Source organism: Sphaeramia orbicularis, chromosome 19, assembly GCF_902148855.1.
Source record: "Sphaeramia orbicularis chromosome 19, fSphaOr1.1, whole genome shotgun sequence".
NCBI lineage: Eukaryota > Metazoa > Chordata > Actinopteri > Kurtiformes > Apogonidae > Sphaeramia > Sphaeramia orbicularis.
This window is the reverse complement of record NC_043975.1, coordinates 45,093,631-45,120,177: the sequence shown is the minus strand read 5'-3', so window position 1 is coordinate 45,120,177 and position 26,547 is coordinate 45,093,631. Positions and strand designations below refer to the sequence as shown.

At 36.5% G+C, this 26,547-nt stretch overlaps 1 protein-coding gene across 1 annotated transcript in view; it reads left to right on the top strand.

Moving 5' to 3' along the window:
• LOC115410348 (inositol polyphosphate multikinase-like) overlaps positions 1-10,507 on the top strand; it is a 31,613-nt gene extending 21,106 nt beyond the window's left edge. The window contains 3 exon segments of the mRNA XM_030121960.1: positions 6,436-6,517; positions 9,613-9,991; positions 9,993-10,507. Coding sequence (XP_029977820.1) covers positions 6,436-6,517; positions 9,613-9,991; positions 9,993-10,428 — 897 coding nt within the window. The 3' untranslated portion in view covers positions 10,429-10,507.
• The last annotated feature ends 16,040 nt before the right edge of the window (positions 10,508-26,547 follow it).

Here is a 26,547-nt window from a genome sequence, read left to right as displayed (position 1 = left end):
CACACACACACACACACACACACACACACACACACTATACTGCTGAACATCATTACACTGGTCAATCTTTAACTGGTGTGAAATGTGACTGTTTACAGAATGATCAACACACTCTTCAACACATACAATGGTGTCTATTCACTGTGTGTGGACACTTCTTTCCGTACCTTATATCAACATTAGAACTGAACACATGACACTGTCCTTACCCACTTAAACGTAACACCAAGTTTGAAAATACATTTAAAATGGTGTGAATTGTCCACACAGAAATGTGTGTGTGTGTGTGTGTAGCTGAAAACACACACCATGTCAGGGTGTCATTATCTACATAATGAGACAGAAGGAGACAGGAAGTAGTCAGAGCGTCTTATCTGTCTGATTGTGTTTATCAGTTGATCTGTTTCCAATCCAACCTGCTGTCATCATTAACTGTCCTGTTTTGGCTTTTCCTGTGGAAAATACTCATACACACACACACGTGTTCCAGTGTGGGCCAAGGTTATAGTAGTTTCAGTGAGAAATAAGAGCATATTTTTAGTCAATAGATCTGGAAAATCTGATTTCAAGAAGTAATTTTCACTTGTTCCATTGGTAGATTTTTTTTTTGCTTTATTTAAGCAAAAAATTCTTGAATTTTGTAAAAAAAAAAAAATCTGCCAGTGGAACAAGTGAAAATTAGTTCTTGAAAACAGATTTTCCAGATCTATTGTCTAAAAACACAATCGATGATAGATCTGGAAAATCTGATTTCAAGAAATCTTACCAAGATAATTTTCACTTGTTCCATTGGCAGAATTTTTTGCTTGAACAAAGCCAAAAATCTTGAATGAAGCAAAAAAAAAAATCTTGAATTAAACAAAAAAAATCTTTAATTAAGCAAAAAAAAATCTTGAATTAAGCAAAAAAAAAATCTCGAATTAAGCAAAAAAAATCTTGAATTAAGCAAAAAAAAAATAAATCTTGAATTAAACAAAACAAATCTTTAATTAAGCAAAAAAAAAAATCTTGAATTAAGCAAAAAAATTCATCAATGCAACAAGTGAAAATTATCTTGTTCAGATTTCTTGAAATCAGATTTTCCAGATCTGTTATCTATAAATCAGTTCTTATATCTCACTGAAAAGTTCCTCTTCAGGTAATTCTGTCTGATTTTAAGTATGATGAGATATTTGGACTAGAAATGAGAAAAATACACTTGGTTAGTTTTAGATTTTTGCAGTGCTGGTTCCACACATGTGTGTTGGAGTCAGTGGGTGGAGCTTCTGTTGTGTGGACTGAAAGGTCTGCAGGTGTTCATGTGTAAAGGACAGTTACTGATGAGCGTCCACACCGGAGTCAACCTGAGCTCACCACTTCCTATATAAAGCCAATACAGACAAGTGGGATCACCTCCACTTTACCACTCATTTGGATGTTTTACCAAAAAAACCCAAACTCTTCTAATTAGGGGTGTAGAAAATATCAGTTCTGCAATATATCGCAATATTTCATTTCACAATACTGTATCGATTTTAGAAAGTACTGTATCGATTTTTAAGTATTTGTTCAAATGCAGATATTGTGGAGGTTCTTTTTTGGTTTTCTATTTTGTTTATATATTTTTTATTATTATTATTTATTTACTTACTATCATCTTCATTCATTCATTCATTATCTAAACCCGCTTTATCCTACTAGGGTCACGGGAGTCGCTTGGAGCCTATCCCAGCTAGGGTGAAGGCAGGGTACACCCTGGACAAGTCGCCAGTTCATCGCAGGGCTGAACATATAGAGACAAACAATCACACCTGTGGGCAATTTAGCTTAACCAATTAACCTATCAGTGCTGTCTTTGGATGGTGGGAGGAAGGGGTTCTCTCCGGGTACTTACTACTTATTTACTTTTATTAAATAATGTTAGTTCCTTTGTTGGGGTTGCACAAAAATAATGTTCTGATATTAGTTATGAGCTTTTAGAATATGAACATTTGAACAGGATCTTCAACTGTAATGTCTGTAAAACATAATTTAGGTTTTAACCAAGGTTCTAATAGTTTTGGATTTTTCATTATAGTTTAGTTTTATTTAGTTTGACTTTTTTTTCCCCCTAATTCAGTTAGTTTTAATCGTTTTTAGAGCAGGTTTACTCGTTTTTATTAGTTTTCATTTATTTTCTAAATGCTTAGTTTTAGTTTAGTTTTAGTATTAATTTTAGTTTGTTGTATCTTTTCTCTTCTTCGCCGTCATATTCAAATAAATCCCAGACAGGACTCTGCTGCTTTCTCCCAACTTTAGTCTCCATGTTTCCAGGTAGAGTGGGGACCAGAAGATGACTGGAAACCACAAGTGACTAGAAGTGAAGGACCGTGAAGTGTCGTATCATAATTTTTATACGTTTTAGTTAGTTTTGTAAACATACTATACAGTTTCAGTTAGTTATCATTTTTTTCTGTTAATTATAATTTTGATTTATTTCAGTTAACGAAAATTTTTTTCAATTGCAGTTTTCGTCATTTCGTTAGTTTTCATTGACGATAATAATCTTGGTCTGAACACAGGAACATTTTGTGATATAACATTAGATCCTGTTCTGATCAAATAAAAATTTCTTTAGCATTTGTGCGTATTTCTGATGTAATTCAATTCATCAAGGAAATAATCATAAAAAAAAAGAAACAAAAATTGTGTTTTTAACAGTGTCGTGATATGTCGTGATATATCGTGATATATCGTATTGTCATCCCAGTGTTGTGATTTGTATATCGCCAGATTCGATAGAAGGAGGTTTAATTTTAGAAGGAGCATAGAAGGAGGTTTAATTTTAAACAGCAAAGGGTTCGGACTAATGTGAAACAAATGTGTTTTGTGTTGTGGGTGTCAGGATGGGGAATTCTTTGGCAATGGAAGAGAAGAGCTGTGCAAATATTTTTCAGTTTAAGAGGTTGTATAAGGAAAGAACAGAGATGCTTTATAAAAGCATGTAATGAAATCATTTAACTTACGGATTTTGGATTTGTTTTGTTTGCATTAACTATCATGTAAACTGTTTACTGTAATAGCTGTAACGGCAACCTATCTGATGTAAACAGATGTTTGAAGAAAGGGGCAGGTGGTAGAAGTTTTCTTCATCCTGCTCCTGTCCAATCATTTAGATTGGTATGAGTAAATACATAATGTATTACCTAATATTTAGTGAAAATATTGATCAGTGCTGCCTAACATGTTTTACTTTGGAGAAGCACACTGTCTAAATTCAGGTTATATGTCACGAGCAATACAGTACAATTATATTTAGATGAACTTGCAGATCTGTGGCGTGAGCCTTGTCCTTTGTGCACATGTGACCCATGGTCCAGTAGTTGACGTCCTCTCCTCCTTATCTGTGCTGTATGTTTGTTTGGATTAAAGGAGGCTAATTGGTGCTAATGACTTTCCTGTGGAACAGTGATGATAGATTGGAGCAGAGGAAGGTTAAACATCACATTCAAACCATAGACAAATATAGTGTAGATGTCCCTAAAGTCACATGGATGTGTGTGTCCAATTGGGATGTAAGAAAATATCGTTCTGCAATATATCGCGATATTTCATTTCACGATACTGTATCAATATTAAAAAGTACTGTATCAATATTTGTAGTATTTTATTCAAATGCAGATATTGTGGAGGTTCATTTTTTATTTGTTTTTTCTTTTTTGTTTATATTTTATTTATTATTATTTAACACTGTTTTATTAAATAATGTTAGCTCCTTTGTGGGATTGCACAAAAATAATGTTCTGAACTAATAGAATATGAACATTTGAACGGGATCTTAAACTGTAATGTCTGTAAAACATAATTTCAGTTTGAACACAGGAACATTTTGTCATATAGCATTAGATCCTGTTGGGATCAAATAAAATAGGTTTAGTATTTGTGCATATTTCTGGTGTAGTTCCATCCTTCCAGGGTATAATCTTTTTAAAAAAGAAAGAAAACCAATAAAATATTGCCTTTTAAACAGTATCGTGATATATCGTATCGTGATCCTAGTATTGTGATTTGTATCGTATTGCCAGATTCTTGCTGATGCACAGCCCTAGTGTCCATAGGTTTTATCAAATAGGACTCCATCACAGGTACAACCCAGCGTCCTAATATTATTGTTTTTAAAGCACTTTTTCAATTATTTATAATTTGAAGAACATTATAAACTCTAAAGCGAGTAAAATAGAGGCTGTGTCAAGTATATATCTTACTTAATTTATATGATTTCTATTTTTACACCTCGAGCTTTTTAATTTTTTTTTTTTTTAATTTATTTGATTTATTATTTTTTATTTTACTTACATTTATATTTATATATTGGAAATTAAAATATTATCTTAAGTGTGACTATTTTTTCATCCTACTTTGATGCAATATTATTATGTATATATACTGTTCAATTGTTCTTGTTCAATAATTTAAAAAAAAAAGGAAAGGTAAAATAAAATAAAAAAAATTCTCCATCACAGGACGTACTATAATATTACAGCTGAGGAACTGAAATACACTGGTGCACAGACAGTGGGAATCATTTTGTTTTCATACACATTCCTGTTGTGTTTGTATTTATACACATTAGTAATAACCTTGGACCAGGTGGAAAATATGCAGAAGTAGTTAGATGACAAAATGGACAAATATTATTATTATTATTATTATTAGTATTATTATTATTATTATTATTATTATTATTATAATAATTATAAATAATAATAATAATATAATAATAATCAGACAAATAAAGAAACAGACACCAACATCAGTATCTAATGTGATTTTTAATTATTGGTATCAGTATCTCATAGCCGGTTCATTCTATGTTCTGTGGTGACAGTAGTCATGACAAAAACAGTGGTTTCAAAGAATTTAACAATGTGAATGGATTAAAAAAAGAAGAAGAAGGCGTCCTCTAAAGTCCACTGGGCTCTGTGTGTGACGTTCATACTTCCTGTATATGTGGCGTCCACAGGATGGATGTAATGGTGGGTTAGTGGAGGTGTAGTTGTGGTGTGGACCACTAGATGGAGACAGTGTTCACTTACCTCAGTCCTGTATTGTACTTCACATGGTGACAGGAGGTGTGTTTTTATCTGTTCTACTGACGACATAATGGGAGTTTAATGGACGTCATGTCTTTTTTGTGCGTTCTTATGTCATCAGTGGAGTAACTTCAACCTTAACTTTGTTCTCATTAATACTGTAGCATTAACACAGACTGGAAAGTCAATGTCATTGGTTCATTTCACAGATACTTTTACAAATACATTTTCTGATTTCCAGATGTGGCTGTGGTCTGGTGCAGTCATGTGTTCTCTGACAAAAAAAACAACAGAAAAAAGACTGCACTGAAAGCCTCCGTTAAAGAGGAAAACGTGTCTTTAATGGAAAGACTAGTTCAGAAGCAGGGGTACTTATGCAGGTATACTGGGTACACTGGGTATGCTGGGTACACTGGGTATACTGGGTCCACTGTGTATACTGGGTGTACTGGATCCACTGTGTATACTGGGTGTACTGGGTCCACTGGGTACAGTAAAGTCTTCTCTCTGGCTTTGTTTCTTTCCTTTTGATGCATATGAATGCTTTTTTTTTTTTTTCTTTTCTTCACATCACAACACCAACAAGACAAGAAGTCACCAAGAATAAAAACATAGGCAACAACCAAACCAAAAAAGACAAAAGCCAAGAACTAATAGCAGACACAAACAACTAATAGAAGAAAAAAACAACTAAAAGATGATAATAGACAAAAAAACGAGCAAAAAAGACCATAGACTATATACATATATATATATATATATATATATATATATATCTCAAATTTATTAGAGGACAATAGACAAAAAACAAAGAGACTATAGACAGGATAAAAAAAGGACAACAGACAAAAAACCAGATTAAAAAGACGATGGACAAACCTAAAAGGAACAAGAAAAGCACTTGGAGAGCGCAGACCTCCGCCAAGACAGATCTGTGCCCCCCCTGATCACCACCAAAATTTAATCATTTGTTCCTTGTGCCGGTATCAACATTTCCTGAAAATTTCATGAAAATACGTCCATAACTTTTTGAGTTATCTTGCTAACAAACAAACACGCAAACACACAAAGCAAAGTGATCCCAGTACCTCCTGGCGGAGGTAACAAAGGTACCTTGAAGTCATAAAAATATCCTGGACTCATTTTACATCACAACCAGTCCATCCCAACAGGTTCCATCTTCCTCCTCCTCCCTCCAAGAATCAGTGTCAGCTGACGTCAGGCCCAACCAAGAACCTCCGACTTTGACGATGTACTTCTAATCTCTATTTGTTTGTGGCTATAATATAATATGTTTATATTTTGTTTTTAAAGTATGGCAAACAAAGATCTTCTTTACCTCTGAGTTTTGAATCTAAATATTTAAATGCATGTTGTGTTTCAGGTGTATAAAGTGTGCAGCGACACGTGTGATTCCTATGACCAGCACTATGGCAGAGGACTGGGGAAGGACACTGTCAAAGACGGTAGGTGTGATTAGAGGAGGAGGAGGAGGAGGGAGGAGGAGGAGGGGATTGATAACACACAAGGTAGTTCTGGGGTTGTGTATGATGATTGTAGAGGACCAAACATAAGGACCAGGACAAAGGTGGTAAAATTAGGAAAATTGATCATCTAATAAAGGTAGAAAAATGTGAACACAAAGCTCCTAATAATGTCAATTAACAAATGAACAAAGATGGGCCCACTGAGGTCAACTGAACCAAACTGCAACAGAACAAAAAACTGCCCCAACCAGACAAAGAACCAAGGTGGGCTGAAATAGAAAGAGACTAACCCAAACCAAACACAAGGGGGATGCATTACACTATGAAATTAAACCAAACCAAACCATTAACTTAGTCTAAATAACATAAAAAACAATAATCAGAACTAGACACAAAATACTAACCATGTGAAACCAATGTGATTTAAACCAAGGATTTAAACAACTAAATTAACACAGAGAAACAAACAGTGTTTCCCCCCTCAGTTTTGTGGGTATTAGTTCCTTCCCCCGTCTTAAATGCTAGCCACGCCCCTTTGTCTGGTCCTTTCGTCTGCAACTGAAGAACAATGTGAGTAAATAATTCAAACATAACTAATATGTGTGCACCCCAAGGTTCTAATAGTTTTGGATTTTTCATTATAGTTTAGTTGTATTTAGTTTTGACTTTTTTTTTCTCTAATTCAGTTAGTTTTAATTTGTTTTTAGAGCAGGTGTGATAGTTTTTATTACTTTTCCGTTTTCTAAATGCTTAGTTTTAGTTTAGTTTTAGATTCTGTGTATCTTTTATTTTCTTCACTGTCAAATTCAAATAAATCCCAGACAGGACTCTGCTGCCTTCTCCCAACTTTAGTCTCCATGTTTCCAGGTAGAGTGGGGACCAGAAGACGACTCTAAACGACAAGTGACCACAAGTGATATACCATTAAATATCATTGGTGCCAGCAACTAAAATTGCTTGAGGGAAATAAATCAATTTTATATCAGTCCGACACTGACAAAGAAGAAAACGAAGGGAATTTTATCCAGAATTTTTATACGTTTAGTTAGTTTTGTTAACACACATACAGTTTCAGTTAGTTATTGTTTTTTTCTTTTAATTATAGTTTTTATTTATCTCAGTTAATGAAAATGTTTTTACAATTTGAGTTTTTGTCATTTCGTTAGTTTTCGTTAACGATAATAACTTTGGTGCACCCATAGTAGAATATTTAAGTAAAATACTTCAACTAAACTGTTTCATGTAATCATTAACTAACTTAACAAAAACTAATGAAATAAAAACTACCAACATAAGATGGTGGTGGCAAAGGATCCACCACAGTGATTCACACTGTCATCAGGTCTGTCATAAACCAAGACAGCAGACTCTGCAGTAAAGGTTCAGTGGACCTGGTACCAGACCTGTTTATCCATGTCGGAGGTGGTGGAGAAGTCATTTAACTGGACAATCAGTAGAAGATCCTCTCACAGTAAACAAACATACACTGGAGTGAAGCACATCAGCCATGCACAACAATCAGATGAATCAACTAAAAGTATGTATTTGACCTACCGTATAGTAAACACTCATTAGAAAAGAAAAGCATGAAATTATTCAAATTTCACCAGCAGTAGCCCCAGAATTTACAACTTAAATAAATAAATAAATACATACATACATACATACATACATAATAAAATAGAGGGTATGCACGTGACGTCACCGCTAGCGGAAGTCACTGCAGTTCCGCCTACTGAGTGGCAGAAAGAGGGAGATGAGTGACAGCGTTGGCTTCAATACTGTTTAAACTGAAGAACAATATTTAATAAAAAATGGGGATGAGCTGTTGTGGGACTGATTGCATGAACAGGTTTGAAAGTAGTGGGAGCTATTGTTTTACAGACACCGAAAGAGTAGATGGATCCACAAATCCAGGAAACCAAACCTAGATCTGTGGATCCTGTTTGGTGTCAGCTAACATTAATTTATGCTGTATTTTTGGGTCAAATCAGACCTTAAATGATGTATTGTTTTGGCTAATGTTACTTCTTAGTAAAGCTCTTGGTTTCATGATCAGATCTTTCATGGTTTTTGTCTTCATGTTTGTGATTCTGAACCTTGTGCTCCTACATGATTAGTAAACTAACTTAAACTGAGGCTAACCTAGTTTTTCAAATACGGGGGAACTGGAGAATAAAGCTACGATGGAGTATTAGGACCACATAAGAAAATAAAAACACTTGTCACTATGAGTATAAAGTCATAAATACCAATATAAAAACCCCTAATTTTACGATAATAAAGTCAATACAAAAAGAATCACCATGTTATGAGAATAAAGTCGTAGTTAAAAAAAACCTCATAATTTAACAAAAATGTCATTCGTTTATGAGATTAAAGACGCATATTCCGACAATAAATCCATAATATTACCAGAATAATGTGGCAATTTAAAAACAGGTGGTATAAATCTCCTAATTTCCCAGAATCCAGTGGTGCCCTGCTGGTCCACAGCAGTAGTATCTGTGTTGGATAAAGTACATGATCTGAACTAGACTCAGTAAATCTCCTCAGTCCCAGTAGATCATGCATATATTCACTGGGGTCAGTACACGGTCTACTGTAAATGACCTTTGGATCAGCTGGTTCTGGGCCCTAGTTTTGGACCCTGTTGTCAGTAATGATGAAACCATGTATATTCATATACATGGTTGTATATATTTCAGGTAAAAATAGCGCTGATCCCCTCCACCCTGGATGTCAGGATACTCCATTTGTGTCCACATGTCAGTGTTCATGGACCACTTGTTCTTTGGTAGCTCATACGGATCCATGTCCAGTCCAATTGTCCTTCATTAATTTCATATTTCACATTTTCCAGTCTGGCTGTGTTTACTGCTATACTCCGTCATGTTGAGCAGGTTGGTTTTTGACACTCAGTCTGACTTAGAGGGGCGTGGCCTGGGGGTGGGGTGGGGGGGTGATGTATGTGCATACCCTTTATAACAGTTACAGATCAGCAGGTAATGGTCCTGTCAAATGTGGGAACAGTACGTTTTTATACTGACTTTGTGACCCTGTCTTGTGTCCAGGCCTGGCCAAGTTTTTCCATAATGGGGCGAGTCTTCGGAAGGATGCGGTGTTGGCCAGTATCTGGAGGGTTCAGCGCATCCTGCGATGGGTTCGAGTCCCAGCGACAGCTCACCTTTTCGCCAGCTCCCTCCTGTTCGTATACGAGGGTCTGCCCTCCTCCTCAGCGCGTCCCCGTGTCATCTCCTGTCGGTACCTCATCGCTCAGCCCTATCGTGGGGAAGACTTCCACCTTCTCATCAGGGGTGGGAGGGGCGAGGAGGGTAAAGGCCGACAGGAAGAGGCAGGGCAGGAAGAGGAACTGACGGAGTACAATAACAACAACAACATACAGGTGGCGATGGCGTGGGACTACAGCCTGGACGCCATGTACACAACCATAGAAAGGCAGCCATCACCAGTGTGCCAAGGGTCGTCTCCATGGCAACAGCGGAGCCAGTACCACTGTGGAAAGCACGGCGAGCTCCGATCACATGACGTCACTGTGCAAGGAAGACAACTCCTCATGGAAACGAACAGGTGAGTCGCTGCAGCAGCAGAAAGCGCCCAATGCAAACGGAAACAAACTTCAAGCGGAGAGGGAGGAGGAGGAGAGCCAGGAGATCAGAGAAGAGGCGGAGATCCCAGCAGGAGGCGGAGCTGAAGAGGAAGAGGAGGAGGAGGAGGAGGAGGAGGAGGGAGGAGGAGACGCCCAGGTAGAGGTCAGGATGATCGACTTTGCCCATGTTTTCCCCAGTGACAGCCACGATCAGGGCTACATCTACGGCCTCAAACACCTGCTGACCGTCCTGGAGCAGATCCTTTGTGACGCCTCGTAAAAAGGCTCCGCCCCCTCTGTGCACCATGTAACCCGTTTCATCAGCCTCACTCTTCTTCCTTCTTCCTCTTCAGCAGACAGAACGATTCACAGAAGACAACAAAGAAGAGAAACCACCTGTTATCACTTTGATCATCTCACCTGATGTGCTGCTCCATCACTTGTGTGTGTGTGTGTGTGTGTGTGTGTGTGTGTATGTGTGTGTATGTGTGTGATCAGCAGCACTACATGCACTAATCGCTCCATGAAGGCATTACGAGCCTGACCTCAACCCAGCACCTGCTCCACCTGCCTGCTTTCACTGATGCTCTGCCTCCTTCCACTCAGTCCATTTCTCACACACTGTGATCAACTGGAAAAGCTCTCCAACACTTCACATTCAACTTCACATGACACATGATGAGAATATTCTAGATCAGGGGTGTCAAACTCATTCTAGTTCAGGGGGCCGCATGCAGCCTAATATGATCTGAAGTGGGCCGAACCAGTAACATAAGCTAAATAATAGGATAAGAACTGATAAATAATGTCAACTCCAGTGTTTTCTCTATGTTTTTGAGTGAAAAAAGCAAAATTCCTTAATGAAAATGTTTACATGTACGAACTGCACTTGAACATAACATGAACAAATATGAACAACCTGAAAGTTCTTAGGAAAAATAATGGCAATTTTAACAATATTATGCCTTCGTTTATCATTTATACATGTGCATTACAACTTACAGATCTCAGTGGATCTACAAATGCACAAAATATTTAATAACAGGCAGAATATTGGTAAAATTCCACATGCTTCAGACTTTTTGTTCATGTTATTCACATTTTTTGTAAAAGGCTAGTCTGTAAATGTAAACATTTGTGTAATTTTACTGTTTTTACACTAAAACAAAGGGGAAAAAAATGGTTTTCATTATTATAGTATATTATGTTTGTATTTTTCTGGTCTGACCACTTCAGATTGAAATTGACCTAAATAAATTTAACATCCTTGATTGTTAATATCTTCAGTGTAATATTTGCGTTTCACAAATTCATCCCAACGGGCTGGACTGGAGCCTTGGGGGCCGGATTTGGCCCCCGGGCCGTATGTTTGACACCTGTGTTCTAGATCATCACGGTTACCATGGAAACATCTGTGAGTTCAGTATGTCACCTGTCACTCAGTTTTATCCCGATCTCCGCTGACCCAAAATATATAAGATGAGATTTGAATCCTATCACCCTTCCTACCTCAAATGTACGAAGGACTGAATGTGAAACAGGTTTTTTTAGGGAAAATCCAGAGTTACTTCATACGGAGTTAGACTTCTGCCAAAACTTCTCAAACCCAAAGAGCAGAGGAGGAGGGTTCGAGCAAAGAAACATGTGTAATGCTCTGCAGTCATTTCAGATTTTACCCATTTTACATTGTTTTGTTTTTTATTTTTTTTAACTAAATAAGTAACTTAAGTGTCATTTAGTGTGAGCCACCACAAATAAGAACAAATACAACATACTGTACATTTGTGTAGCATTGTTCATCAGACACAACTACAGCATGTTCAAAACAGTCTACGTAACAAAAACCAAAACCACATGGTCATTGCTTCAATCATTCCTCATATTTGTACTGATGGTTTTCTCTAAAACTCTGAGTAATTCACCTGCACAGCCTGACGCTGCCTCAGATGTTCTCACTTTATATTTAAGGCTTTTTATTTTTCTTAACCATAAAGACCCAAACATCCACCTTTATACCCTTAAAGACCCAAACGTCCTCCTTTAACCTACACCATCTACTGATCTAAACAGTTTAATTCCTGTTGATCCCGCTAATCTATCAATCCATGTCAGTAATTGGTGTAAAATACAGTTCTTCATCTGTTCATGGTCATCATATATAACCATATTTGGACGTTCAGAGGCTCCATAGTTACAATGGAAACACCGTCATCTTCTCCAACATTGATTCCCCAGTAAAACCCATGGAGTTGGATCAGTGACAATGGATGGACACACTGGGTTTATGTTCAGATAATGACAGATTTGACTGAAAAAGTCACTGTTTATTCAGTTTTCTCTGTTTTTCATATAATGGCCTTTGAATTAATCTGAGCTTTAATGAACATCTACATGATCAGTGAATTAAATATAGGAAAATACATGACGTTCACTGAAAAAACACAAAATACAGAGGATTATGTCATAGTAAATTGTGATAAATCAGTTAAAAAAAGTTAAGTATCGAGAAGAAACTCTTTTGGAAGTGCCACTGAAGTAACACCTGGGTCTTTAAGGGTTAATCACAGCATTTGAGTTAAAACCAAAATTATTGATTTGTTTAATGTCTGAAAACGTATTAATGCTTTAGAGAACAGAAGCCAGAATAACACCAGCTGTTAGCAGGTGCATTACTTTTACTTACTACCATTATGAAGACATATCAAGCAGAACTGTGGTATTTTTGAACCATGGTGTTCAATATATCACAAAACCAGGTTCATTAGTGTGTTCATGTCATTTAGTCTTTTGGTAACCACACTGTTTGGCTGTGAATTGTAGAGTTTGTGTAGAACAGTGTTTGTTTCTTGAAGTTTTGGCTGAAGTTGAGCTCTGTAGTGTGACTCGGTCTTGTTCATAGACTTAAAACGGATCCTGAACTGTACGCGAATCAGTCTGGATAAACTGTCAGATGATGTCGACTGCCTCCTAAACTACCTACACTAACTGTTAGACGTAGCACAATCCAGCCGACTCCGCCTCCTCTGTGTCAGTTCAGCGGATAGGGAACGTCACTGCTGATTGGTTTAAACTGTGACGTTCTCAGAGCATTGGCTAAATCCGAGCATGTGGTCAGTGTTGAGGTTTGAGTCGGGTCAGTGTTTTTTGTGTTTTTGGTGTTCTTTTTTTTTTTTTTTTTTTTAACCACTGTCTACAGGTATCTAACTCAGGTATACTTACTGTAAGGTAATCCCCATAAAATGACTACTGTGTGTCCAAACGCCCACCTGGATGCCGTCTGCCTGTTCACAATCTGTATGTTTTATTCATTCGTGCTTCATGTGTTTATAGTTTTCTTCCCTTTGTTTTGACCTTTTTAACCTTACGGTGATCTCCGACTCATTGTGTGGAACTGTTTTTATTGTGTATATGTTCGACTACCAGACCGCCTGTCCTCTGACAAACCTGTGCTCTGTGGTTTTGGTTTGGTGATTGTTTGGTAAAAAGACGCCCCCTCAACCCCCAACCCCCCACCCCCAGTTGGAGCTGATCTAACAAACTGGACCATAATGCTCATGTCATACACTGCAAAAATCTAAACCTTACCAAGTGTATTTTTCCTCATTTCTAGTCCAAATATCTCATCACACTTAAAATCAGGCAGAATCACCTAAAGCGGAACTTTTCAGTGAGATATAAGAACTGGTTTATAGACAAACAGATCTGGAAAATCTGATTTCAACAAATCTTACCAAGATCATTTTCACTTGTTCCATTGGCAGATTTTTTGCTTGAATCGAGCAAAAAAAAAAAAAAAAATCTTGAATTAAGGTAAAAAATAAATAAATCTTGAATTAAGCAAAAAAGAATTTGAATTAAGCAAAAAAAATCTTGAATTAAGCAAAAAAAAAATCTTGATTAAGGTAAAAAAAAAAAAATCTTGAATTAAGGTAAAAAAATATTGAATCAAGCCAAAAAATCTTGAATTAAGCAAAAAAAAATATTGAATTAAGCAAAAAAAAATCTTGAAATTAAGCAAAAAAAAAAATCTTGAATTAAGCAAAAAAAAATCTTGAATTAAGCAAAAAAAAATCTTGAATTAAACAAAAAAATCCATCAATGGAACAGTGAAAATTATCTTGTTCAGATTGTTGAAATCAGATTTTCCCGATCTATTGTCTATAAATCAGTTCTTATAGCTCACTGAAAGTTCCTCTTTAGGTGATTCTGTCTGATTTTAAGTATGATTAGAAATTTGGACTAGAAATGAGGAAAATACACTTGGTCAGATTTAGATTTTTGCAGTGGTGATACGTCCACAAAAGGACTGGAGGTTTGACAGAAAGCTTTATGTGACAGATGACATGCAGGGGTTGGTTCAACTATATCACGACAGGACTTTGGAAGGGATTGTGAGACGGTTTTAAAAAAAAAAATCAAGTAAATGACAGCATGTGACTTAAATGTAAGAGGGCATAGAATGAGACAGACAGCAGTTGAATGGTTTCAGTTGTTTTTTTAGTTTAGTTTAATGCAGATGGGCAAAAAGCCTGTGGGTTCACACTCATGTTGAGACTAAAGTGGGTTGAAAAGCTGAGACTCAAACTGTGGATGTTGGTAAATGGATCCAGTATTGAGGGTTTACTGAAGGGTTGGACTTAAAATACAGTCGAAAACCCAGTGAATGTCCTGCACGTCCAAATGCAGCGTGACATCCCAGAATAGTGATGAGACCAAACAGAGCCCCAAGTCTTACAGATAGAATGAGGCTGATGGTGGGCGCACCCATAATTAGAGGGTTTTTTTTGCTTAATTCGAGATTTCTTTTTTGCTTAATTCAAGATTTTCTTCTTCTGCTTAATTTAAGATTTTTTTTTTTGCTTTATTCAATATTTTTTTTGCTTAATTCAAGCAAAAAAAATCTGTCAGTGGAACACGTGAAAATTATCTTGGTAAGATTTCTTGAAATCAGATTTTCCAGATCTATCGTCAGTCGTTTGCTTGATTCAAAACTAAGGGTTGAATTCCAGATTACACCTGTATTCTCTAGTTTCTCTGACGAAAACATCACGTCCGTCTTATCTGTGATTGGTTTACTCGGAGCCTGTTTGTCCCGCCTTCATATTTGGATTCAAGCCCCACACACACACACACACACACACACACACACACACACACACACACACACACACACACACACTGAACCTGGATACATCTGAACACAGTGGATTAAAAATGGGAGGGATATTCTATCTGACACATATTTGATAAATCCAATCCTGTCCCTTTGTTCTGCTCCTGTTGTTTTCTGATTATTATTCTGGGATGGCAGCTGTAGGATGTGCAGATTAGAAAACGACTGGGACCTTCAGACGGTGAAGACCAACCCACATGTGTGACTGACGTAGATGAACAGGATGGACTCCCCTGACCCTGACCCTGACCCAGACCAGCATCAGGACCTGGACCTGGACCTGGACCTGGACTGGCCTCAGTCCCTCTGAGCAGACATCGTCTCTGCTGTTTGTCCAGGTTTCACATCTCTTGCATTGTACGTCTCACTGCCCCTTTTACCCACAAACCCTTTCTACGTGGTACCAGTAATATGCACAGGCTGGTCAGATTATATATGAATAGAACGGATGATTGGGAACGGCATTGTTAGTTTGAACGTTTTAATCAGAATCAAAATCAGAGCAGAATACTAGAGTAAATATTTTGGTTCAGATGTTTTTCTTTTTAATAATCTTCGTAGCTTTGGAAATAATCAATGTGAAAGAGTTTTACAGATGTTTACAGGAGTTGTTATCACTGCCTTATTTTCAGACGCTTGCGTAGGTTTTTCTGTTTTAAACGGTGGATTATTGATTATTGATCATTCCCGGCAGCTTTTTCCGATCACCTGGCTGCTTCCAGCTCCGCTCCTCTCATGGCCAGATACAAAAACCATATCATGCATTTTTTATACAGGCCAGTGTTTGACTGACTGATGCAAACGTCTGCCCACGGTCAGCTGCTGTGAGATGCAGAAAAGCAGGTCATGTGACCGACACGCGCCATGTGACGACGCACAACTTCCTTTATTTGAAGTCCTTTGACGTTCACACTGCAAACGTGCTCCAACAGCAGGAAACTGGACTAAAGTACACCTGAATTTAGGATTTAGTTTGTTTGTTGTCAAGAAAGGAAAAACATTATATGATGCATTTTTAGATACAGTGTCTTGAATAGTTTTTCTTAGTTTAACCAACCAAATCCCCTGCCTCCCACCATTCCCACATACAATACATACAAAGTACCACTAAACATGGAACAAAACAATACAAAAAAACAAACAAAATAAATAAATAATTGGGGGGGGGCACAATCTAAATCATGATATGGGTAAAGAACTGAAGTGATTTTGGTTATTATCAAGAAAACATGTTAAATGGATAGATATTAGCTCTGAAATTAAACTGTTATGACCTGTTTTTTTTGTATCATTGTATTTGTCCAAACAAATGGACATTTAGTTAAAATGTTAAAATGAACAAGAAACTGAAGAAAACAAGGGGTGGGTGAAGAATTTTTTCCACGACTATATCTGTCAAATGCACATGAATATATAGACGTCTTCTTTACTCCATAGGATCTAAACTAGGGATGTAACGATTTGAAAATTTCATATCACGGTTATTGTGACCAAAATTATTATGGTTATCATTATTATCGCAGTATTGTTGAAATTGTGCTCAAAATGTTCAAAAAGTACTAATACACACTGAAATAATTTAACCAAGTTGTATTAACAAAAAAAAAAGCTCAAATAAAATAATAGGCACAATGTACCTTCTGTTGCAGAAACATTCAAATATCAGCCCTTAGTGGTCTGAGCCTTTTTTGTCCGTTTTTCAGTACTTTTGATTTTGCCTTTATATACTATATAAACAAATGTTTACTATACCCATGTTTGGTATCTTTTTTTCAGCACAATTTCATCTATATCATCTGTCTATCATCACTTTTTCACTTTAACCTACTATATCAACATAAAAGGACAAAAACACACACACAAAAAAAAAAATCTGACTTGAAAAATGTATATAATTTATTGCATAACTAACACAAAGATGCTTAACGAACCTTTTCACAGACTTTAAAAGTGAATATTGGTTCCAAATATTAGGTATGTAAAATTAAAATTGTAATGAATTAAAACTATACTCAAATATTTGACATAAAAGCAGATCTTTACATAGGTGTTTTCTGCGGTAATCAAACACAGTTATCATGATAATTAGAATTTAAACGGTAATACTAACCGTTGGCAATTTTACCGCGGTTTATCGTTATACCGGTAATCGTTACATCCCTACTTCCAAATCCAAATAGAGCTGATCCTTGACCCTGTCTGTAAAGGTGGACCTGTCCAGCCTCCGTCCATCTGTGGTCAGTCTGTGGTTGGACTGAACATGTGCTCAGGTCAGTTCTGGGTTGGTTTCGTCTTGTGTCCCAGCCGCTGTCGGTGCATCTCCTGCTTTTCTGCGTTGGCTCCTTGGATGCAAACGTGTCGATGCCAGGATCAGATCAGTCCCAGTGAACTTGTGTCGTTTCTTCTCTGACTCTCTGCTCATTTGTTTACATTGGAGCTTTTCTTTGGCGGCCTGGAATCGATGGACTCTTTGAGCTGTGGGGGACCTTCAGGTTCAGGATGGTCTGTCTTCATATTTAGATCCACCTGGTCGCTCACAGCTCCTTTAACGGACCAGAACAGTTCCGGCTCCGGGTGGAAGGGCTTTACATCACTGCTGCCTCCGTTCAAAGTGTCGGTATCAGGTCTAGGTCTGCTGATCCTCCACAAACTCCAACTGTTCTTCATCTCAGAAAAGTTGAAACATAATCCAAAATCTGCTGAACATCTCAGACAAACATTTGAGCTTTCAGAGTCACTGAAGGTCAAAGGTCACGGCACCAAATCAAAGCCCATATGTGACTTCCTATCTATTATCAATAGTTATTATTATATCAATATCTTCGACTGCTTTAAAGTTCGAAATGTGTCCCATTATAAACCAATAGGGATTTGAACATTTCAAAAATGTATAAAAAAAATTCAGAAATCATATTTCCCAAATCCTCCCAATGATGTTCCACAACAAATATGACAGTTTTGGAGAAGATTCTTAAATAATTGTTTACAGACGGACACCAACTGATCCCAATTATCCAAAACTGGGTGAGTTGGACTAAAAATTCACCTAGTGTCTGTCATTTTAGTCTGAATATGCACCTTTTTTTTTCCATTTTCCATTTAGTCTGAATTTACCCCTTTTTTTTCCATTTTAGTCTGAACTTGTCCCTTTTTTCTGTTTTAATCTGAATTTGCCCCTGAATTCCATTTTAGTCTGAATTTGCCCTTTTTTTCCATTTTAATCTGAATTTGTCCCTTTTTTTTCCGTTTTAGTTTGAACTTGCCCTTTTTTCCATTTTAATCTGAATTGTCCCTTTTTTTCCGTTTTAGTTTGAACTTGCCCTTTTTTCCATTTTAATCTGAATTTGCCCTTTTTTTCCATTTTAATCTGAATTTGCCCCTTTTTTTCCGTTTTAGTTTGAACTTGCCCTTTTTTTTCCATTTTAATCTGAATTTGCCCCTTTTTTTCCATTTTAATCTGAATTTGTCCCCTTTTTCCCATTTTAATCTGAATTTGCCCCTTGTTTTTCCATTTTAGTTTGAACTTGCCCTTTTTTTCCATTTTAATCTGAATTTGCCCTTTTTTTTCCATTTTAGTCTGAACTTGCTCTTTTTTTCCGTTTTAATCTGAATTTGCCCTTTTTTTCCATTTTAGTCTGAACTTGCCCTTTTTTTCCATTTTAATCTGAACTTGCCCTTTTTTTCCATTAATCTGACTTTTGCCCTTTTTTTCCATTTTAGTCTGAACGTGCCCCTCTGGTCCACTCTTGTTGTCTGACATACATCAGGTGTTTTCCACTTTCAGTCCGATCGGGTGCTTTGAACATGGACGGCAGTGGTGTGAAGTCTACAGTTTAAATTTGTTGAAACATGTAAAAACGTTCGTCAGCAAGAAAAAAGCCCGGGGTGGGGGGGCGGGCTTAATGGAGAGCACCGTCCTGTCAGCCAATCACATCCTTCTGCTTCTGCAGCTGAAACTGTTCCACAGCCATCACTGTGGTTTCACTCTGGCGCATTAGCTGACTAAATGTGAACATGTCAGATGACCCAGATCACCGTCAGAACCAGGACCGGGTGAACCCCAGGTGAACCAAACACCTGCACTGACGGACGGACGTCCTGATCCTCAGAGCTTTTCTTGGTGACGACGTTGTTCTTCCTGATGCAGTTGGATTTGTAAAAGGCTGTGGTTCAGAGTGTGAAGGTCATGGTGGAATCAAACATCTCCTGTAGAGAAGCAGAGTGTGTGTGTGTGAGGGGGTGGAGGACCAGCCCCCCCCCAGTGGATACGGTAGAGTCTGAATGAACTGGATTTAATAAATGAGCCTAAACAGAAAACATATTCTCAGTGTAAATAAGGAGAGGACGTCCCTCTATACTACAACCTGATACTCATTATTTTGCAATAATAAAATATTAACCAGATTATTCTGTCAGCGTCTTTATTTCTGTCTTCACTTGTCTTTAATCTGTTTTTTTTTTTTTTTTTTTCCTGTGTTTTCATGGAATGAGATGTATTTAGGTCAAAGACATAACTTATTTCATAAATTGAATAAATTACTTTCAGATGTTACAATAAGTTAATAATAAATATGTTAAATCAATGTTAAAATCTGTGAAAATGCAGTAGGCTTAAGAATTGATAGGAGTGAGATGTCCCTCCTTAATCATCTTTGTGTTCGCTGTGCGCTAAGGTTGGATACGGAGTGAGCGCTCATTCGCTTGAGATGATCTTTGACGTATATTCCCATTCCTATTTTCTCTGCAGTTAAAGTTCAGAAAAGTCATGTACGCTAAGTGTGCTCTACTACTGTTGTGCCTTGGAAAACTTAGTCTTTGTAAGTGTATATGTCCGAAAACAATATTAAGTTCCAGATGTTGGTTTGTAATACACTGAAACTCTTCTGTGCACGTGTAATGAAGCTAACGTTTATGCTATTTAAGCTAACGATGTGAGTGCATTACATGAGTAGTGTAACTAATAACTCTGTTAGTAACTGAAGGTGTATGTGTTTTGTATGCTGCAGTTACAAAAACCTTAAAGAAATGAGAAAGATTTCTACACAAAGGAGAACCCTCAAATCAGAAAAGAAAGCTTTGGTTTGGACTATTTGTATGAGCGGCTGTCTAACTGCACAGTCAGGTGTTATGAGGACAGCACATGGAACTTCAAATATAGTCTTCTAAACTCTCTCTCTCTCTCTCTCTCTCTCTCTCTCTCTCTCTCTCTCTCTCTCTCTCTCTATGTATCTATGTATGTATATATATATATATATATATATATATATATATATATATATATATATATATATATATATATAAAGTCTTTATTAAAGATGCTACAAAACATTGATAGTTCGAAACAAACATCAAGATGTCAAAAAGAAAAAAATCATCCAAACAGATAAATGAACATAATTCAAGGGTTTACAGACACAAAAAGGAAAAAAAAAAGATTAAAATGTTAAAGATATAGAGAAAAGAAAACATAACATAGTAAATTCAGTCCATTTTATAAATTGTCATAGTTTTGTTCTTTTCTTTTGTATTTAAGACAAATTGTAGTGGATGTATTTTTGAATTCAGTCCTAAAGTTTGGACAGATTTACTTTAGTGTTTGTGGAATTTACCAATAAAATGATCAGATTAACTATAAATTCAACATCACTCACGTCATGTTCAAACTATATAAGTACATTTATAGAAGTTTTAATTCTATTTTTATTATATTAAGATAAAATAAGGTTTTCAGTTTAAGACCAAAGTTAGAAGAAAGAACACAACAACAGAATATGAGTAAAGTTATTTATTCACACAGTCCTACTCTGTTCCATAATTTCACTATTATCTGCTGCCATTTGTACCTGTGTGTTTTATATATGTATGTGTGTAATTTTAATTGTGTTTTATTTATTTTAACAACTTTGTACAGTGACCTTGAGTGTCCTGAAAGGCACCTATAAATAACATTATTATTATTATTATTATTATTATTATTATTATTATTATTATTATTATTAATAATAATAATAATAATAATAATAATAATAAGTGTTCCAGTCCAACCCCTGGGGTGAATTTCTAAAGTACTTTATATTTCAGGTTCCACATTCAGATCAATGGGATCTCAAATAAAATTACATAATAACCTATAAAAAATTACTCAAAATGTTCTTATTGGTTTAATGTGAAAAAAACAATATTACATTATGTCTATAAATAAAGACAACTCGCATTTTTCTCTTTATTTTAGTACAAAAATCCATTAAATTGTGGACATCTTTACATTAACAATAAAATGTGAATAATCTGAACAAATATGAACCTGAAATGTATGAAGAAAATGAACTGTAGTTTAAATATTTTAGACCTTTGTAAGATCTGATCCATAATGTACATTAATGATAAACTGAGGAATAATATTGTTAAAATTGGACTTAATTTTCTTAAGACATTTCATTTTTTTCAGGTTTTTCTTTTCTTTTGGCTTGGATAGTTTGTAAATGTAAATATTTTCAGAATTTAATTTATTTTTTTGCATTAAAACCAATAAAAGCATGTGTCGTTGTCCTTGTTTGTATGTTTTTATGCTATTATTGGACTGGTCCGACTCACTGCAGATCATATTAGTCTGAATGTGGAACCTGAAAGAACACGAGTTGGACAGACCTGTGTGAGATCTTTTAATTTTGTTCGTAAAACAGACTTTATATGTTAATGTCCATGCTTTTGGACGCAGTTTTAGAGACAGTGGAGTTCAAAAAGGCTTTTACCTCTGGGACATTTGTCTGTTTTCATATTTTTCTAAACTAGTGAAGGCCACATTGTTCTCCTGTTGACATAACATCCTATTCCAATATATTTCACACACTTATTTCCTGAACGTTTATGTGACTTTACAGACCGGTGATATTTTCATGAAGATTAAAACACCTTTGGGGACATGAACAGAAGTGGACTGAAAATGAAACAGCGTCCAGATGGGGTACAAACATGTAAAAGGACATTTCAGACAAAACATTATGACCATCAAACATCAGAGACAAAAGAGAATGGAATGGACATTTGGACACAAAATAGAAACTCTAGTACACAGGTGTCAAACATGGGGCCCGGGCGCCAAATCTGGCCCGCCGAAGGTTCCATTCCGGCCCGCAGGATGAAAGTGCAAAACTTACCCTGAACAGTCAAGGTTGTCAAAATCATTCTGGTTCAGGTTCCACATACAGACCAATGTGATCTCAAGTAAAAATAACAGCACAGTAACCCATAAATAATGATAGCTACAATTTTTCTTTTTGAAAAATTATGTGGAAAAAATTTTAGTGAAAAAAATAGCATTACACTGTGAAAATATTTACATTTACAAAAACTATTCTTTCATAATAAAACGCCAATAAATACAAAAATAAAAACAAAAATGAACAACCCGAAATGTGCAATTTTAACAATATTCTGCCTGTTACTAAATGTTTTGTATCTTTATGGATCCACTGTGATCTGTAGTTGTGTTAATAATAAGAGATGGAATATTGTAGAAATTGTTCAAATTTTAGTTCCAAACTCCAAAACTTTAAAAATATTCTGCCTGTTATGAAATGTTTATGTAACATTGTGTGTAATGTACACGTATAAATAATAAAGAAACACTTGGATTTGTCATTATTTATAGGTTATTAAGTCATTATTTTACTGGTCTGGCCCGCTTGAGATCAAATTGGGCTAAATATGGCCCCTGAACCAAAATGAGTTTGACACCCCTGCTCCAGTACATATGAACTGTACTCCTATAGTCCTCCACTGGTGGGCGCTGACGACCCCTTAAAAATGACATTTATAGATGCTGATTGGACCACAGTCCTACAATAGGAAAACTTAAACATGGTAAATTGTTTATCTCCGTACCAGTCCAGTCCAATTACAGAATGAATGAACTGGTAAAGTTAGCACCCCTCATGGAAGTAGCCTATCCAAGCTAACACCAACTTTTAGCCCCAAAATGTCCATTTTCACAGTAATAAAGTCAGTCCTTTCAGTGGTCAACCCCACTACTCAGAAGTAGAACACACACAACAGTACACACTGTAATGACACAATGGATGGGTGTGGTTTATTTTATATTTACCATGTTCACTGCTGTTTGTCCCATTGAATAACATGGGAGCGCTTAGTTTGTTTGGAACTATTCAGGCTTACATGAACCACATGATCACCAGAGTGGTGACATCAAAGCGTGTCGTAACTGTCTTTATAGGGCTCTGGTGGTACCTAGCACTACTGAGCATGTGCATGAACATGAACCCAATGTGGTGCCCTAGGTGAGATTTTATAGCCCCCCCCCCCCCATCGGCAATTCACATACACTCACAAAAGAAATCCAATAGCATTGTTTTTAGCATCGTCTTTAATTTATAAGATAATATGTCACCAAGTTTACATTAGCAACAAATTACAAATAAATACCAAAAAATCTGAAATACAATATAAATACCCTTACCACAAAAATATTACCACAAAAATACTAATGTTCGTCCATCCATCCTTTTGTTTTGGAAATGTGAATCTGCAAATACCACAGATAGGACTGCTGTGGTATTTGAAAGTATAGAAGGACTTGGACCTAAAAGTACCAAAATAGCAAATAGCAACACAGATAAAAAAAAAAAAACAAAAACGAACAAAAACCCCCAAGCATATATATGGTTTATTCCACTAGAAATCAAAATGTAAGTGACAGCTGGTGTAAATGTGTGGTTCTACTTCTACTTGTCTAGTTTAAGGTATGACTTGTTCATTCTCCGAGGAAAAATAAAAATTAAACTGTTCTGTTTAAAATACGGTTTCCAGACGTTGAAGTTCTGGTCTGACATTTAGAACCAGAGCCAGAACATGAAAGCACATCGGACCTTTTTTCAACACATAATGCACGGCCTGAGCTCCATGTGTGCAAACGTACCAACTAATAATTAGAAATCTGCAGGTTATTTAAGGCAGCAGATCAGGACGAACTGGGTTTAACTGATTTAAGATAGAAACTAATTCACAAACTGGACCCTCATGTCATCAGAGTGGGGGCGTAGAATTAGATAGGGACATTACGGACATACCCCTACCAATATCCATCCACTACTGTGTATTCACTATCAATACAATAAAAGACACTATTTAATGCCAAACAAATGCACTTTTTAAAAGTTATTTTACTTATTATTTTTATGTATTTCTATGGAAGAGAGCAACTGTTTAAAAACACAAATAAAGAAAATCTGTGGGGAAAATATAATAAAACTTCAGATTGTAAATGTGGTTTGTAGATGTGATTTTATCCATATTTTGGGGGAATAAATTAGATGGAATAATTGAGAGTAAAAACCTTTTTTGCTCAGACAGTAACTGTATGATCAGTGTATCCAGAATCTGTTCATATGTCATGAATCAACATATTTATGTCAAATGACAGTAAAGAGGAGGGAGGAGGTAGAGGAGGAGAAGAAGGAGGTAGAGGAGGAAAAGAAAGAGGAGAGGCAGGAGAAGGAAAAGCAGGAGGAGAAGCAGGAGGAGGTAGAGAAGGAGAGGCAGGAAGAAGTAGAGGAGAAGAAGGAGGTAGAGGAGGAGAGGCAGGAGGAGGTAGAGGAGGAGAGGAGGGAGGAGGTAGAAGAAGAGGAGAAGGAGGAGGCAGAGGAGGAGATAATGGAGGAGGAGGTAGAGGAGGAAGAGAGGCAGGAGGTAGAGGAGGAGAGGAGGGAGGAGGTAGAAGAGGAGGAGAAGGAGGAGGTAGAGGAGGAGATGCAGGAGGAGATAAAGGAGGAAAAGGAGGAGGAGGTAGAGGAAGAGAGGAGGTAGAGGAGGAAGAGAGACAGGAGGTAGAGGAGGGAGGAGGAGGTAGAGGAGGGAGGAGGAGAAGGAGGAGAAGCAGGAGGAGGTAGAGGAGGAGAAGCTGTAAATTCCCAGTTGGTTCAATAATATTGCACATGTTCGTCATTAGAATAACTTTGCAGAATGCATTAAATTCTTGTATTGTCTTTAAATATTCACATATACTTTATAAACTTGTCAATTACTGATTTTTTTTCTATGATTGTTTACGTGTTTGATCAGCTCTACATGACGTGAAATTATGATCGCAAATGCAAAAAAAACAACTTTCAGGAGTGCTGCCTTGGAGCACTTTAGTGTCCACACCAATGTCAAATTCAGACCTCCTCCCTTGGAAGGGGATGGTTTTTACGAGCCTTCATGTGCATCTGATTGTCCCATAACAGACTGTTTGATTTGCAGGGTCAGTTTGTTTGGTTCCTTCCGTCTAATAACAGTTGATGTTTAATGTACTTGTTTATCGGCGTACGCGTACACACCTCCACTACCTTCTACCATCTGTTCAGCTGGATTTATGACCTCTGGACCTCAGACCTCCATGTCAGTGGGACTTTATCTGCTTAAATTAAAGTCAAATAAAAAATAATTAGCGGTGATAGTAAAGATAAGAGACGTTCTTTGACACGATGGTGGTCTTTGGTCACACTGATACTATTTGGGTTCAAACATGGTCTGAACTGGGTCAAAAATTCAAACTGGACTTGACTGCCTAAAGCGGGTACACACATAAGGATTTTCTAAATCGGACCAGATGGTTTATCTGTTCCAGACCCCACACATGAAGCTAAAACATCAGGCTTTGAACAGTTTTGACAGTTCTGTGTGTGTTGTGTTCCGATTATCTCTATGTACAACACTTGAATTATTTTTGCTAAACAATTTATCCACAAATGTAGATTTATGAAGAACCACCCACTGTTCTCAATTTATATAAATAAAACACTGAAACATGTAAAAACCAAACAAGCCTTGATTGTATATGAAAATTTAAATGTATGGATACCTGAATAGACCTCTGTCTTTTATTTGTTTATTTTTTTAAATAATGTTCTTTACAAATACTGTTCAGCATAAGGTTGATATTTGATGCTCAGTCTGGTAAAAAAGTGTTTTTCTGTAATTCTTCAGAATGTATGTCCAGATTTTGATTCAATAAAGTTGAAGGATTAAAAATAAATAAATAAATAAAAGTGTTCCAATCATTGCAACACAACACACACATAACGTTTCTGTCCAACCACCGATCTAGAATCTAGTCCAAGACAGAAATCTGGCATGATCAAATGTGAGCTAACAAAAACGAAGAACAAACATACCAACAACCGAAAAACACAACACGCAACATTAGGGATGGGATGGGAACCGGTTCTT